This window comes from Camelus bactrianus, chromosome 17 (assembly GCF_048773025.1).
Source record: "Camelus bactrianus isolate YW-2024 breed Bactrian camel chromosome 17, ASM4877302v1, whole genome shotgun sequence".
Lineage (NCBI taxonomy): Eukaryota > Metazoa > Chordata > Mammalia > Artiodactyla > Camelidae > Camelus > Camelus bactrianus.
The window spans coordinates 19,473,065-19,491,292 of NC_133555.1; the positions used below are offsets into that span (position 1 = coordinate 19,473,065).

Consider the following 18,228-nt stretch of genomic DNA (forward strand, 5'->3'; position numbering starts at 1 on the left):
CAAAAACAACTCGACTTAATAAGACCTCAACTGGGAAGTTTCCAAACTGCATCTTTTCCTGTCTTATATCTTACCAATTTATTTCAGAAAAAAAAAGCCTCTATTTTAGTATTTTTATTTTTTGCTATGTCACATATTTTTAAATTCAGAGTTAACAGGCTGGTCTCTAGTTATAATTTCTTGTTAAAACAGTGGTGTTCAAACTTTCCTGATCACAGCATCCTGAGGAGGTGAAATGTCCAATTCCTACCTATTGCCACTTTCAGTGGGAAAATACTTCAGTAATAAATACTTAGATGCATTTATGAATCACTCATTATTTTTATAAAATAAGATGAGCCTATTAATATGCTTATATATTATAAAACAATGCTCTACAGACATAAAAATAGTTGGAAAATATTACTTACTTTGAGAATTTATGTTGCATAGGTGGACAGGCAGTATATAAACATGACACTGGACATTTGTCATCAAACAAACAAGTTTGAAAGGGATTACATATACATGTTTTACAATAAGGATATAGATGAATCTTTTCTGAACCACAACTCAAGAATGTCTTAAAGTTTAATCTTTAGCAAATTTAAAACCCCCATATGCAAATACGCATCATTACAGACTATAGGGCTAATGAAACAGCCCACAGCAAACTTAATTGATAATGATGAAAATAAACCAACACTAATTTATAATTAAAAAGCAAGGACCACAGCAATTGAAAATCACTAACAACGCAAACAACACTCAAGATACACTGATAACAAATTATCTTCCCCCAAATTGCATGAATTCTAATTATTTGCATGCAGGCACTTTGCAGTGTGTCCAAGAGCTGGCAGCCAGTTTTGTTAGCAGAATACTGAATTAAGGAAGCTCAGTAAACCTTGGTTGCATGTCACTCTTGTAGAATGATAACTCAGTCAGTATACTAATAGGTTGCCTGTGTTCATATACAAAATGAATGTACATAAAATCTTAAATCATTTGCTCAAAGAACAACAGCAACAACAAAACTTGGGTTTCAAAATAAATTTATACCCACTAGTGACTGCAGACTAAATTTTGAGAACTTTAATAAACTATTAAATTAAGGGTTTTATATAGGCATCTCCATGCCATCTGATGCTTCCCCCTGTTTTATTACATTTACAGATTTCTCTTTCTCCCTAGCCTTAAGGTAAAGGAAAGCTAATTGATTCTTAGCTTAGATTCAAATGGATTCATAGTATAAATCCTCTTTGTTTATCAGGACCCACCCGCCACAACCCCGAGATACCAGTTAGCTGCTTATAAAAGGCTCAGAGACACACAGTATTTTAGCATGTTGACTATAACTCAGAATAGGACTAAACTGTGGGCATAATCTTAAAGCAGGCCAAAATACAGCTGCATAGAAATTCCCTTTTGTCCCCAGTGCCTTCACCTTTCTCCACTGTGTGCATTGCATAAATTCATTAGGAATCATAAAATGGCGAGGGAGACAATCTTGTCTGAGGTCACACCTGGACAGCCTGCAGGTGGGATACAGCCCTGAGTCAAGTTTTGTTTGGCCCACCTGACATTTAAAAGAGAAGGAAATTACACATAAAATTCTAAGCTTCTGACTCGCCTTGAAATATCAGATGAGCTGGTCACAATGAGCCTGTCTCAGGTGTGCTAAGGATGTGATATGCCCTCTAGATGTGCATATGCTCTTAGGTGGCCACAGGTTTCAGCATTTTATAATGTCCGTTATCCAGGCTGATCCAATTATTTTTGTTAGGTACCTGGTCTGTGAAGGTATTTGCCTTCTTCGTCTATGAAATCATCCAGGAAGTGTTCAAATAGCTTTAGCAGAAGGCTTTTTGAATAGACAAAGGTGATTTTGTAATGCATCTTGCTCTATCAAATGGATGAAGTCAACGAATCAGTTCCTTGGGTGGCTTGATGCTTCCTTACTTGGCAGAATACACTTTACTATTTGTGGAATGCATAGATCACCTCCCTGGAGCTGCTAGGCACAATATGAAAACCGCTGATTCCTTCCAACCTTTTTATCTGGAGCCTTGCAGCTGACAACTTAAATGAGATGATCAAAGCTCCAGTGTCCTTCTCCTACTCAGGTGTTCTTTCCTCATCACAATTTTATTTATATATATATATATAAATAAAATATATTATATATATTTTAAAGGCTTAAAGTGTTGCTTTCCTGCCAGTATTTGCATTTTTAAAGGATAGAAAGTTCTTACCCAGTTGATCACCAAATATTTATTGAATAAAACACACAATATTTATTCAGTGGGAAGGATGACCTGCTGGCCTGCTGACCCTAATCCAGGATGTTGTCAATTTCAGGAGATTTGAAATACTTTTTCCCCCACACGTGTGGGAATTTATCTAAATCTGGGAGCTGGCATTTATTCACTTCAAAACTTATGACTCAAAGTCGGAGTTAAGGATTTGCAGATACTAACTACTATATATAAAATAGATAAACAACTCCTACTGTATAGCAAGGGAACAATATTCAATATCTTGTAATAACTGATAATGAAAAAGAACATGAAAAGGAATATATATATATATATATATATATATATATATATATATATATATATATATAACTAAATCACTATGCTGTACACCTGAAACTAACACAACATTGTAACTGACTGTACTTCAATTAAAAAAATATGACTCAAAAGGTCCATTCTTCATCCACACAAGTGGGAAATAAGAAACCCTCTGGATGTACACAGACTCAGTGGGTATATATTCTTTGGTATAATAAAGCATACCTAGAAGTGAAGGTAAACACAGGTAACTGCATCAACAGAACAATGGTCTTGGCTGAGGATGTTGGAGGCCTTCCTCCCTTCTAGACTCAGGGGGAGGTTTGGTTGGACTCCTTCCCTTCATGGAGGAAGGATTCACTTAATGAGTAGGCAGATCACTCAGCATATCCATTCATCTGAGAGAAAATCGCTGTGATAATATCATTTCTCTTTTCTTTCTCTGGACCTTTATTACATAAAGTTGGGGAAGGAGAAAGAAATAGTGGGCCAAGAAGGGGTTCCCTAAATGCGTTGAGGACATTAACTTTCAAGAATCCAATTAGTTTATACAAATTGTTAACAAAATAACTCATCTTCCCTTTATCCCAAAGAAAAGAAAAATTGCTTATCTGGTGTTGTTTTCTCCCTGTTGCAAAGATGAAATGAATTTTTCTCAGCATATCAAAAGATTTGAAAGCAAAAGGCCTTTCCCTCTTTGCTAAGCAAAATTTCCTTTTCAGACCTTCAAGACCACATCTATAATATTTTCTTAATTTATAGAAAAAAACATATGCATGTAACTGAAAACCTTGGGGATTCAATTTTTTACTGCATTTGTAAGTATAATCTTTGGCCCATTTCAATTAATGTGATGGCCATCAAATATTGACTAGAGTCAAATATCTCCCCAAAGATACTGCACAGATACAAGCATACATACATACATACATGTATGTATCATATGCAAAAGGTACACTGAGAACTTAATGTTTATATCACTCTCCATTTAAGGTATCTCCTAATCAGAAATACACACACAGACATACGTGCACCCAACCATATACACACAAACACTCACACACAAGTAGGAAAAAATAGAGGAGAGTTTAAGATTCCAAAAGAATAGCCATTCCTTCTTTCCTCAATAATTTAACACATATTTTCTGATCACCTATTATATGCCAAGTTCCTAACTAGAAGTGAGAGATAAAAAGATGAATTTTACAGGATTCCAAGATTATCCTGGCCCACGCTTCTCAATGCATATGACATGATTAGGCACTGTAGATGTTGTTCAAATAAAAAAAAAAAGTTTGAAAAATTTTAGTTAAACACAATCAGGAGTCCTATCTGCAAATCTTCCCAGAACTTTCATCTACTCACATGCACTGCAGATCTCCAGGAGAAGATCGTAACATGCAGTGAATGCTTCCCCAACAGTTAATACTTTCTTTCAAGGAGCAGCTTGAGGGAGCAGTGCTTTGTGAATTAGGCAATGCTGGCCTAAACATTTTATTGGATTAAGACTCTTGGAAGGAAAAGGGCCTGATGGTACTTTGCTACCAATACGTCCTCCTTTCTCCTTAAACTGGGAACACTGTTTGATACATTTCTAATTTGACCATAAAACTCTCTATAGCTAATATTTTCAGATTTTCATTAAAAATCAATATATACCCATACTAGAAATGAATCCCAGAACAATCAGAATTATAGGAAATAAAAAGGCTAAGTCATTCCAGTCCTCCCACCAGGTTTAACTAACAGTGTATAAAGAATGCTAATATCTTTTTTGATATTTTTTTTATGTATGTACAAATACTTATTTTCTCCGAAACTATTTTGAAGCTGAGTATTCTGTGCCTTGTTTCCTTCATTTAGCAGTAAATTATGGGCACTTTTCCATAAGAGTGCATTTAAACGTATCTTATCCATTGCAATGGTTACACTGAATGCCACTGAGCAGGCACACCATGATTTATTTTACCTGCAGTCCTCTTTTGATGGAGATGAAACTCTAATTTTTTGCCATTAAAATTATTGTTGCAATGACTAACCCTTAAACATACATCTTTTTAAACCTGTCCAATCATTTTCTTAGAATAAGCATCTAGAAATGGAATTGTGTCAAGATTTGCACATTTTACTTTCCCTTTTGGGACTCACTACAAAATTGTTTTCAAAAAACAGTGTACCAATTGACACACTCAAGCTTCGAGATTTTTATACAGAGTTCAAAATTGGAAGAGTTTAAAATGGAGGTAAGTTTTCATCATAAATGAACTCATAGGAAGTTCAGGCTAATGATCATTTGTGCCACTTTAAGTATTTATTTGCAGTGTTGTATAAAATCGAGGCCATAGGCTTGAGTTCACATAAGTAATAGTATTTATGTAGCATTGTAATAATTCTCTTAGAAATTCATGGGATTAGCAGGAGATCTTTATTTGCATCTACAGTTGATTTTGATATTTTGGGGTCTTATCAAATACCCATAACTGCACTCTGACTCTGGAATGAGGTCAATATCATCAATCAGATGATCAATGGATTATCACCAGCACCAGTTACACCCAATAACAACCTGTCTGCTTCAATCCTTAGGCCAATTCACCACACTTAGCAATCTAGTATTGGTACACATTCTTAAAATGCCAACATGCAACCACTGTTGTTCTCACTATTTCTTTTATACTATAGCTCTAAAACAACCCTGTATTGTAATGCACCTTGCTATTCTAACCCATACTCCTTAAGCAGCTTTCAATAAAGCGACACTGAACAGTGAGGTAAAAATAAGTAAAAGGCATACAAGAATGCTTTTTAATGTTTTAACCAAAAATATCACACTTTAAAATGGATGATGATGCTCAGGATGTAATAATTAGGTCACAAAGGAATACCTCGAAATACTGTTTGCTTCCTATAGCTTTAAATCAGGCCCAGTACAAGTTACCCGGACAATTCTATTTGGAGTCATCTTTTTATACTTCCGTACACCCTTGTCAATAAAATAGCAGTGACTCAAGAATGAATGATTCATTAGACATTTATAACTTCTTGTCTCATGTAACTTATCTTTATAATTTTAAATTACTAAAGAATCCCAAAGATCTTTTCTCACTGAAGTATTTTGAAATGATCCATATTTTATTAAGTTCCAAGGACAACCCTCTACAACTCACACCCCCACACCCCCTACATTCAAAATTAAGTAACCTTTAAAATTGCTGTCATAATTCAGATACACATCAGGGGAAAAACTAATCCTATATTAGAATGTTCCATTTAGCAAACCATTCATCTTTTTTTTTTTACATGTGACACAACTGGTGATTATCAAGGAGCTGAAGCTATCTGTTTTAATTTCCTGAAACAATGGAACACCACTCTGAGTTTTCATTGTTTGGTCTGTCTTTTTAAAATTAAGTGTCTTTCTTCAAACTTTACTGTATATATTTATAACAGGCCTGAGCATTCTTGAAGTTATTTTGGTAATTTCCTACATAGCTTCCAAAATAAAAACTTTATTTAGCCAAATATTAAATTATTGCTATTACAAATCTGTTAATCGATATATAGCACATTTTACTTATTTCTGTAATTTTAAAATTCACATTCATTGGATTGACTGTTTTAATCTTCCTTAACTAGTGAGTAACTGAAAATAAATGGTGCATTCCTAATACTATAAATATGAAAAATAGGAAGTACTTAGGGACTGCAGGAGAATATATTAAAAATCAGTCCGTTTTCTGGTTAACACATTCTCATTCTGTTTGTGTACAAACCCACTGCATTGAGAAGACAGATCACAAATTCATGGCCTCACAGAAACAGTGTCCGGATATCATGTTCTGACAGCAGAAATTGGCCCAAATCTCTAAACATTTCCCCAAAAGGACCCTGACTGGCTGGTGCCATCCAGGTGCGGCACAGTCTGAACGAGGGGAACATCGCATCAAACTCCACTCATCTGTCAGTGTGGTGGATTATTTCTTGAGAGACTGAGATTGGCTGCTTGGGATCGGAGCACCATCAATCTCACTGTGTAGGGGACAGCGAAGCTGCCAGTAAGAGCCTGGAGAGAGGGGGACCAGCCGTTCCTAAGCAGGTGAGGCGGCAGCTGTAAAGCTTTCACTCTCCCTCCATCCAGGGCTCTGAGTGAAAGATGTGTCACTTTTCACATTTCCCAGATACTTGCTATGCACATGGTGTCCACCCGCTCCTGCTTTATGAAAGAGGTGATTTTTCAAGCTTAGGCAAATGTGGCAAAGCTCAGGGTCTGCTGGTGTCTCATTTTTTCTCATCATGTCACTTGTTTTAACCGATTGGAGAAAATGAGATTATGTTTTTCCCTTTTGCTCATTTATCCAGCTATTTATTTATTTATTTGCTCATTTAAGGGGGGATTGTCACAGATAACTGGCCCTGATTTCTCCCTTGTTTTCATACACATTTCATTAGTGCCCTGAAGATTTAAGACCCTCAGAGAGAAACATCACAACTCTCATCTCAAAAAGCATATATTTACTCTTAAAATCAAAACAGAAGATTGCATTAAAGAAGATTGTATTTCTGACTGAAATAATCTAGAATATTGCGATGTCCAAGATCTATGGCTTTAATCTTTGCAGCTATTGTTGAAAACCCAAGAAAGCTGAACAAACGTATTACACAGAACCATTGGACTTTCAGTTTAATATCATTTTCATCTTTCTGCATCTAGAAAGGAGTATTTATAGTTTCTTCATTTCATCAATGAATTTGAAATGGGTCTCATGTGTATGAGCACTTGGGGTTGAAACTGGTTTTGGTCCTGCAGTTTCTTGGGGCATCTGATGTATAGATGGACCACACACTGATGATAATAAGCAATTACTAACAGTAGACACTAGAGACAATACTGGGTTTAATTGCAGACAGAACCTAATGAGGTGTTTCTCAGTTTAAAATTACAGTATTTTGATAATAAACCCCATAAAGACATAAGTTTACTTGTAGTTACAAGTATAACATAGCCATAACCGCCCACCAAAAAAAATCTAATGTGTTAACTGATTCTGAGGCAGTCTATGTGAAGGTTCATTCCAAACTGTACTATATTTCTTGACTGTATGCTTAGAGCATAAAATAAGACAGGTAGCATTTGGTGGTATATTCTAGCCAGGTACCACCTAGTTAAAAATAACAAGAGTAAAAACAAGATTGTGGCCAACTACGTGGATTATTAGCCATGTAAACAGCAAAACTAATTCAACATCTGTGACATTCACATCAGTAGTCTATTAAGTGGGGATGCCAATAATTCCTGATACTTATGAAGAACTTTACAAGTTACAAAGCACTTTCATGAAGATCATTTTGTTTGCAGTCCCCACAATATCCCTAAATGGAAAACTGGGCTCAGAGAAGAAAAATGACTTGCCCAAGGTCAGTCACTAATACTAAGTGACAGGGAGGATGGCCCAGCCTGAGTTCTGTCATCGCCACATGCCAACACTCCTCAGCTCTGCCAACGCCTCCTTTCAGAATGGTCTGCAGTTCAAATGAGCCCACGTTTTGAACTCACATGGAAGTTGTCATGAATTACGTGAAGGTGCTCACACCTCCTCTAAAAGGCTACTTGGTATGATTATTCTCTGCACTGGGAGACATTTATCCTCCTTGGGAAATGGGCTATGGAGGTGAAATCAGACCCACGTCTCCAGTGGCGGTTATTTGCTGTGTGATCTCAGACAAGTCACCTAGACCCTAGGAACTTCAGTCTCCTGGGCAGAAGGGAGAGAAATTACACCTTCTTGGATAAGGATTAGGCCAAACCTTGTGAATTAACCTTGAGAGCGTACCTAAAACACTCACATTAGTTGTTTTTGTTATGTACACTTATTGTTAAGTATTACCAGGATTGCAGATTTCTCGTATTATTTGTATGACTATGTAATAAGTCAAAGACATTTTTTTGCCGGAACCGATTGGTGAGCTACTGATTGGAGGTAACCTGGGGATTCCAAAACCCACGTTTGTTTTTCCTCCAACTCGGCACTGAAGCCTCGGACTCCCGGCGGTGGCCGCTCTAGACTCAGGACCCGCGAGGCAGAAATCACAGCGCGCAGCAGCTGCAGAGCCGTTTCTATGCCCACCTGCAGGGGCACCAACGCCCCTTCGCCTTCCTTTCCCAACCCAGGGCGTGGAGAACGAAGGCGGCTGGGGCCCAGAAGCAGCCCTGGGCCTCTGCCCCAAACTCAGCCCCCGCCAATCCCCTCCACCCTGAGCAGCCCAAGCTCCAGCATCCAGCTGGCTGGCGCGCTCGCCTGCAGCCCAGTGCCGGCGCGCGGGAGGAACCGGGCTGCACTCGCGCTGTTGCCATCCTTTCCCCAACCAGGAAGCAGAGCCCCGGGAGGCAGCAAGAAGCGCCCTGGGAGATGTTGCTGGAGGATAGTGCCGAAGAGCCCAGGATCGATGCCCAGACAGACTGCGGAGCCAGGGAAAGGCAAAGGCATAGACGCGGAACCACGTCGCTGGAGGAAGCCGGGCCGATGGGAGGAGGCAGGAAGGGATTTGGAGAAGGGGTCGGGGAGGAGGGGAGATGGAGACCTAGGAGCACTAGAGAACTAAGGATCCGGAGCTTGGCCGCGCAACTGGTCCCCTGAGCCAGGACTTGGAGATCAGGTTTGGTGGGGAGGGGTGGTGAAGATACAGGGTGGAGTAAATGAATGCAAAGGCTGAAGCAAGGCAGAAAATGGAAGGAAATCTTTCCGACAACCAGGGCAGGTGAGGACAATCGAGCTGGGGAAACAGTAATAAGAAAGCTGGAGAGGCAAAAGAAAGGAAAATCCAGATTGAAGAGTGAGGCCAGGGAAGGGTCAGAAAGATTCCTTGAACAGAAAAACGAAGAAAGCAAAATGCATCTGGAACTCAAAATTCAATATAGGAAAAGAAAATGAATCACACTAAAGGGAACTTGTCCCTGAAACTGCCAAGAGGGAGAGAGGATTTAAAAAAAACAAAAAAGGCATGGAGCATACCAGAAGAACAGAAAGAGAAGGAAGGGAGAAAAGAGAGGAGACAAATTAAACCGGAGAAGAAATAGTAAGTTACTTTTTAATTTCTTTTTCACTGACAAACTACTTCCAAAGTTAATTCTGGCACTAACATCCCCACAAAATCCTTAGCCATATACACACGGAGATTATGGTATCTTATACCAGATAAAAATGCATCCCAGGGACATGCACACTTTATCAGTTGCAAAGATCATATTTTGCCTCCCTAAAATATCCTCAAGTCTTGAAAGTTATCCTACATTTGCAGGATATGTTGCTATGGGCCAAAGGATTCAAAAACAAATGACTTCTACATTTTAGGTGAGTGCCCAGGGGTGGGGGGAACTCTTGGAGAAAACCACCTTTTCTGAGAAGAGTTTTCTTAGAAATACCTCCAAGGCATTTTAGTATCCCCCACCCCTTTCCCCAAAGCATCCAGCCAACAATATGTCTTAGAATTCAGAGGCAACCTCCCACTGAAAAAAAAAAAAGCTGTAGCATTTTCTGTCACTTGCCTTCAACCATCTGTTAGAAGACAGCGGTGAGAGTGGAGGCTGTGGTGGAGGCAGCTTCTGACTTACCTGGTCTGTGCAGGTGGTGCTGCTGGAAGGTGTGTTGAAGGGATCCGTGGCAGAGCAGCATCGCACAAGCGCTTATCCACAGATACAAGACCCAGGACATCGCAGAGACCATTGCCATTCTCTAAAGAGAACATTAGACAGGAAGGATTACCCCCAGCTCCTTCAAGCCCCCAGCTCCGTCAGTCCCACTGATGAGAGAAAAGGGGGGTCTCAAACGTCATGTCCCTTTGCTACTTTGCTGGCTGGAATTAATGACCCTGCAGAGGTCATGCCTTGAGTGGGACTGAGGGAAAGCACTTCCCAGGCAATCAGGAATCCAGTTTTTGAAATCCTGCAAAACCAAATTCCTCAGCTCGCCAAAATGCAGAAATAAAGTTTTTGAATATCAGTTAGGCAGTTTGAAACATGGTATTCTGACTAAACAACCTATTTTACACAATAATCTTTAAACTATAGTTATTCCAGGCATTGACTGCACACTCCCGTTCATTCTAACTTCATTGCAAGTCTGACATAAGCCTGGAAGGAAAGAGTGGATTCTTTTTTTTTTTTAATTCTACAGTCATGAATTTTTAATTCCAATGCTGTCTTCTAAACTAAGTAATCATTTCTCAGAGGCATGCTGTAATCTCCTGATAGAACCGGTCTTTTTGGCTGGACTTAAAATCAGAAGGAATTGCCTTCAGCCAGAATGAGTTTCAGATACAAGATCTGTGCTTGCCTCCTAGAGCGAGCCATAATTTACAATATTGCTTTGCCTCCTAACATCCCATTGTGGCATTTGTTGTAGTGCTGATGAATATGCATAGACAGGTGGTGTATGTATTTATGGACGAACACCCACCTTTTCTCAGGCTCTGAAACTTTGACAGTCTTATCTGTACCTATAAGAATCTTAGGAGCCACAAAGGCTCAACTGCACTACATATTGTCCAAATTCTCAAACAACACCTTATGCTGCATTTCATCTCTGCCAAATAAATCGAACTTGAAGCATCGTCCTTACTCAGCCAATGATGTGGAAGCATTTTCAATACAAGAGTCCAGTTAAGTATATGCTTTTCCCTTAGAGAGAGATTTTGGAACCAAGGTTGTTTCTTTCTTTTTCTTTTTTTTTTTTTTTCCATTTTTCCACTGTCAAATCATACACTTCAAGTATTTCAACAATACATTTAAGACCTCCTAGTGACCACCCAGTGTGGCTTCTTTATTAGTAGAAATTGGTACTCTTTCAAAAACTGTGATGTTCAGAAAGCAAAAAATATACATTATATGTGTGTGTGTGTGTGTAGACATAATACAAGATAATTTATGGGTTTTAGGAGAGGGAGACTTGGTCTGTAAGAAGGGGTTTTAGAACTATAATAGACAAATGGCGACAACCATAATTAAGTGCAAAGTAGGAAAACATTATTTTCAACAGCATGGTGCCTTTCATGCCCCAGTCTGTGATTCAGATGGACTATTCACTTTGTAATTAGTTTCACAGCCCACTGTTTACTTTTGTGTACAACGGATTTAGCTTCATTGTCTTCAGAACTATCAGTATAACATAGATGCATTCTCTTCAGTAAAGATAAAGAGCAACACCCCTCCTCTGAATTCCGAAATGAATTCATTTGGGAGCCTTTTGAAAATACCCTGCAAATTATAGAAAGACAAAATAGACGTGATTGTGGCATGCAATGACTGTTTGTGAATTTCAGCTAAAATGCACGAGGAATTCATCTAAACTTGAAACAAGCCTTCCACAATCAAAACTTAACAGTTTTTCAATGACTGCTTTCTCTTGCTTGTTTCTTCACCCACATAGATCTTAGCACTCAAAACGATGGCTGTGGCTTGACATTTGCAGTATTTTCCTCCTTTTTCTTTTATTCATTTAACTTTCTTTAAGGCTCAGCATTACTTCCAAGGTTCCTGCCTATTGCTCTCTGTGCTCACTGTCTTACCAAGAGGTTGTCTCTCTATGAATAGGTGTTTTCCCCCACATAATGCAACCAGCCTTACACAGTTCTCTAGATCTTACTCAATAGGTTACAAATCTGCTTTCTGAATCTTAAATCCTTAAAGAGGCTTCTTACCTGAAAAATCCAGCCAAGAGCAGAATACTCTATTAGTGGTCATTGGAAAGCTCTAACACTTTCTAAAATCCATCTGTGCCACAATTTGAGATTTTTTTTTTTAAAGAGCTTCCCACTAATCTTCTTTATCAGGATTAAAAATATATATGTTTTTCGCTTCCGATGCTATTTCCACAGTAAAGACATTGGGTTCATCCAGATTGTTTTGTCAGAAGAAGAGCCAAGGTTGGAGTGCTGGAAACCTTGTCATTTTCACCTTTAAATCATCTCCTGGCGTCACCTCTGCCTGACGAGACCTTTGAAGTGGTGGTGAGATAATGTGCAGTTTCCTGATGAGAATCAGTTTATAGTTAATGATGGACCATCCCCACTCCAGTGCATTCGGGGCAGAGTAAGGCAGCAAAATGTGGGAGCAGGCTGCTATACAGTGCTGTAAGTAGCAATAGTCTCTTTCAATACATCCCTCCTCTGTAAAGTATCACATGTCTTAAAGTGACATTACCCTCTATTACAGCTACAGTGAATTGTAATACCTGCCCACTAACTCTTCAACAACTCAAGCAGCACTTTAACACTGTATTGCCTGGTATGTTCTGTAAGTTTTTACCCATAACGTTCACTTGCTGCAAGAGCAACGAGGGAAGGAGAAACAAAGGAAAAAAGCATCCTGCAAAATACTGATAGTGTTCATGGGTGTTAGACTTATACCAGCAAATGGGAAAATGAAATATAAGCCATTTCTTACCTCTTAATGTTCTTTTAACCAGTAAGTTAACCAAAAATACTGTTGAGTTTATACAGATTTAAGTCTGTCGATTGTTTTGGCAGCTAAATCTGAAAATATGATTTATCTAGAATACAATATAGATGTTTATGTGTGTAAACCCACAACAAACCTTCTGAGTTTTTGAACATGTTTAATAAATAGAAATATGTCATTTTCAGCACCGACAAAGGAATTTTGACAAAGGAACATGTTCAAGGCATTTTTTAAAAATTTCCTTCTCCCTCAAATAACATGCTGGGCTGGGGGGAAGAAATACTCAGAAGTTTAACATTTTGTTTCCAGTACTATGGTCTAGACACTTTCTTCTTTAGACATACAGTGTGATTGTAGCCAAATGTCAATGACGCATGTAAGGTGACCTGGTTTTCACTTATAGATTGCACTACTAGCAATGATTCATTCAAAGAACTCATTCGGTTATTTCATGAATCACTTATAAAGCACCTACTATGTGTTAGATGCTTGGTAACAAGGCAGAAAACAAGGCTGATGTGATCTCCACCGTCCTAGATCATACTGTCTAGTCTTTCATGTTTTTTCCCCTAAATCAAGGTGGTTCTCCTAATATTCCTTCCTCAAAAACATTTTCAAGGGCCTCAGAATACTCTCTTGCCTTTCACAGGTGTTATAAAGAAGGTTTGATGCTACAGTGCATCTTGGGAAACCATTCCCTTCTCTCCCGTTACACAGAGTGAAGGAGAGAGAGACCCTTCAGACGCATCAGTCTTCCCCACTGCTCTTGCACAGCTGCGTGATACACACAGAATAGCTCTTCGGAACACAACGACTAAAACTTATCATTAAACAGTTTTCAAGATAACAGTAAATACTAATCTTAGAGTAAGTCAAGAGTGCCAATGTTCTAGTTGGCATTGCATGTTTCATTTCTGTGGGTCGTTATTGTTGTGCTGGTGAGTAGGTACAGAAAGTTTACAGTGACTTGCAAAATCAAGACAATAATCATAACAGCAGTAGCAGCAGCTAATGTGTATTAAACCTTCGCCATATGCTAGCATTGCTCTATAGTAACAGAGTAAGGTGTAATTTCATCCTTTTTACCAACCCTGTAAGATAGGTATTACTATTACTGCTGCTGTTGTTGTTGTTGTCTCCATTTCATGGATGGGGAACCAGAGGGTGAACAGAGAGATTAAGAACTTAGCTCAAGGTAATATAGCTACTAAGTGTTGGAGCAGATTTCAAACCCTGGTCATCTGGGTCACGAGCCCATCTCCTAAACACGACGATAAAATACTTCATGGAAAAAACAACCCTCCAAAATGAACTATTGAATTTTCTTATTTCTTTGCCATCAAGACAGTCTCAAAAAAAACTCTTATTCATTCATTCATTCAAGACATATATTCAGTACCTCCCAGGCATTTGAAATATTGAAATGTGGAAGACAGTCTTTGCCTCAAGATTTTTTGGGTTTGTTTTTGCTATGCTAATACATTAAAATTGAAAGGAAGTTCCCATTTGCTAACAAAAGCTACCATTTTGAAAACTATAAATTATGTTTTTCATTTCTAGGGATTAAACTAAGGTTCAGCATAGTTACTTATCTACAATTCAATTCAATTTCATAAACTTGAAACACATACTAATGGATTATGTTCAAGGCACTCAAATAGGCATTGTTAGATTTTTTTTAAAAGACTGGAATAAAGACTTTCGCTTTCAGGCTCAGGTGGATTTCTATATATGTGTGTGATGGAACAAGAATATCAACCTAGTTCCATTTTTTTTGTTCCAAATATTTTGTTGTCCATTGTATTGCAGCCAATGATCTTTTTTCCTAATAATACAAGCGTCAAGAAATATTGACATTTAAGGCAATTTAGTCTATTCTCCTAACTCAAAGCAAAACTACTCTCACACCTTTCAAAGAAGTTGGGTCTTCCTACCTTCTGGCCATGGTAGGATTCCATCACCTGAGCACTATATTGTTGGATGGGCCATAACGTTCTGGCATATGAGGTGTCAGCAAAACTGATGGTACCTTTTTGAGGCGGGAACATTTAATTGTTGAAGCAACACCCTCTACATCTCTCTTTGCCTCTGGAACAAGGACTAGCTGCACTATCTGCCTGGATCCTTGAGAGGCTACAAAGAGCAGAAGCCCTCCCCTTGCCCCACCAACCCACAGGGATGTACACAGTGAATAAGAACTATTCTGTTCTTTACACAATTGGGATTTAGAAGCTATTTGTTATTGCAATATAACCTAGTCTGTCCTGACTGATGAAGACTTTACCCTATATTGATCGTGTATTAATCAAATTTTTATGTTCCATATACTGCCCTAAGCTCTGAGGAGATAGCAGTATACACACCAGACCCAGTTCCCACCTTCACAGAGCCTCCTGCTATAGAAATCCATTGGAGATGTTTGATCAGAGCAGTGATAAATCCAAAGCACTGATTATTGAAGCTGGAATCCCTTAGAGTTCTTATAAGCCAAAAGTTATAAACTGATCACTCCTGTGGCCATGCCTGGCTCGGTCATTTAGTTATATAAGCACAATGTTGCAAAAGGCAAGGTCTATAGCATGATTGTTTTAGCCCTTCCAGCGTCTTGAATTCAAGGTACTTATGCAGCTGGGCTGAACTCCTTAATGATATACATTTCAAACACAGCATCTGTGTATTTGTTTATGTAAAAAAGAGAGAAAATCCTATTCATCAGAACTTCTCCCCATGGAGAAATCCACATTTATTCAAAAGAAAGTCCCAATGAAAATAATCAGGGGTGAAAGCTGTAACACTCAGAATGCTTAAATAGCCAAGAATGTTCAGCACACTGCCCTGCACAATAAAGGCAGGGGGAGAGAGGGCTGGAGGGGTAGAGACTTTCTATATCCTGTGGAGTGTGACTCTTCTCTGTGTCTCTTCAAATGATTATAAAAGTCTTAAAATACAAATACTTCGTGTTATTAAGTTAATTGGGAAACCCATTGAAGGGGTGATATCCTGGATCCAGGCCTAAAGAACTACCAGTAAATCCATCATTCCCCTGGTTACCATGCTTTGCATTTCTGGCATTAGAAATAAAAGCCCTCCTTACTTTAGTCCAAGAACCATCCACTTAATAATTTGGCTAATTTGAATTCACAAATGTGCAGGGCAAAAAAATTTGAGACATGCAAGATTTTTAGTCTAGGCACATTTCTAAATTGAAAAATAACTGAAGGAATTTAAATAAATTATATCTGGACTGAGAAAGGTGCCAAGTTTCAGTCCAATGCAAATTAAAGTGGCTTAGATGTGCGCCATTTAAATCAGTTCAAAGTATTTCTTGAAATAACACATTTTGGTTGTGGTTTTATAATGCTGATGTTTTTCCTTGTTCCATTTCAATTGGCGGATGGAAAGGACAGCACGGATAAACGTATCACTGTCCAGGCACCTTACCTCTAGTCCCTATGCCTTATGTAGCACTGAAGCCCAGTTTCTCTTTTCTGCAGTCACTGCAGCTACCCACCAGTTGGTTGACAATGTCTATTTTCAAACCCTGATCATGAGACAACAGTATACTTTTTCCCTTGGCTAAGTAATCATGTTACCCTATCTTTCTCCCATAGCCCGACTGCATAAATCATTTGTGTTATATCAATTTTTTTCTGGAACTCACTGGAAATTTTCCTGTCTACCATGGTGTCCTAGTGTGGGCACCATACCAGATGCACAGCAACATCCCTAGCTTGTCAGTCTTACTCTGGGACCCAACTAAAGGGTATATCCTCACTTTACTTACTTCTCTATTCTGTGACCTGCATTATTTCAAAATATATTTAAGCTGAGGAAGAGGATAATGAAGAGAAAGCAGATGAAGTACAGCAAGAGAATGGGAGTTAAAATAATACATGATATTGATGATGACTGATGATCATATAATAATAATGATGCAGCCGCTGCTGTTGTCTTAATACCTATTTGGGGGTGGGGGGTGACTCTCTCTATGTGTCAAGCCCTGGCTAAGCATTTACATGCAGTGTCTCCTTTAATACTCACAAAAGTGCTGATAGGTCTATATTACAGTGATGTCTATATCATGGGTGAAAATGCAAATTTCAGAGAAGTTAAGTGACTAAACTAATGTCACACCTCTAGTAAGTCTGAAAAACTACGAATCAAACTCATATTTGATTTTTGGAGCCTAAGCTCTAAGCAACCAAATTCTAGGCCAGCAATTTTGGCAAGAAACGATAAATTTTACGTGATAAAGGTAAAAGTAAAGTAAGACGAGCTTGACGTGAAGTTTGAACATGGAATGCAAATCATCATGAGATACAGAGGAAGCACTATTTTCACTCTAAGCTTCCTAGCAGTAGATGTGAAGAAGAGAAAAAATATTTCTTGAAAATCCACAGCATCCATGAGGAAAACAAACAAACAAAAGCAAACAAAGAAACAAACAAAAACGGCAAACTACTGCTTACGAAAGAATAAAAATGATTAATGGTAAGAGAGAATGAACAGGGGCTGAATCATTCATTTTCTGTAAAACTGGTGATTCTCAGTTCTACAATTTGGATCTGGATACATAAGGCAGAATTTTCAGTAACTGTAAGAAAAGGGAAAGGGAAGACACAGTTTCTGTTAGGCTGGAAGAAAAGATAAACTTCATGCAGGAATCTCATTTTTCACCTCCAACAGGCTATCTCTACAATTACTTTATCAATTATAATTCCTCATTGCTTATCTTGTCTGTCTTCCAGGCAGAAGAAAAAGAAAGAATAAGGTCATTTCTTTTGTTCTTCCACATCTTGTCTCTTTATTCTCTTTTTAGAACGGAAAGAAAGTTGAAACCACAAACAGCTTCACCTCCGTCTCACTAATCAAAGTAATAAATAAACCGTCTTGTTCGAGACCAAGGGGTCTCTTTACTACAAGAAGATGAATATATATTCTAAGCACAGAAAGGTTGTGAAAATGACTGCTTTGATGATAATAATAAAAACAGTAACATGATTTCTATGGTTCATGAAACTCACAGAACCACAGCTGGATTTATAATCACTATCCCCCTCATACCCACTCTGATCTAAGAAGTGGCCCTTCATGCACTCAGTGGTTCAGCCAGAAATGAAGAAGACTGCCATCTCTCTCTGCATGAAATCCTCCATTCAATCAGTCACTTCCTATTTATCTGACTTCCTGTCTGTGTCTTGAATCTGTCCATTCTCT

At 38.4% G+C, this 18,228-nt stretch overlaps 1 protein-coding gene across 8 annotated transcripts in view; it reads right to left on the reverse strand.

Annotated features, from left to right (window-relative positions):
- Window positions 1–18,228, reverse strand: part of TAFA1 (TAFA chemokine like family member 1) — a 684,145-nt gene that overhangs the window by 413,990 nt on the left and 251,927 nt on the right. For 7 of the 8 annotated variants that reach the window (XM_045514428.2, XM_045514427.2, XM_045514426.2 and 4 more), the window contains one exon: window positions 10,168–10,288. In XM_045514428.2, the coding sequence (XP_045370384.1) occupies window positions 10,168–10,285 (118 nt within the window). In that variant the 5' untranslated portion in view covers window positions 10,286–10,288. Of the gene's footprint in view, window positions 1–10,167; window positions 10,289–12,251; window positions 15,782–18,228 lie in introns of those variants that run through there. The other variant, XM_074344503.1, reaches the window with a different exon arrangement.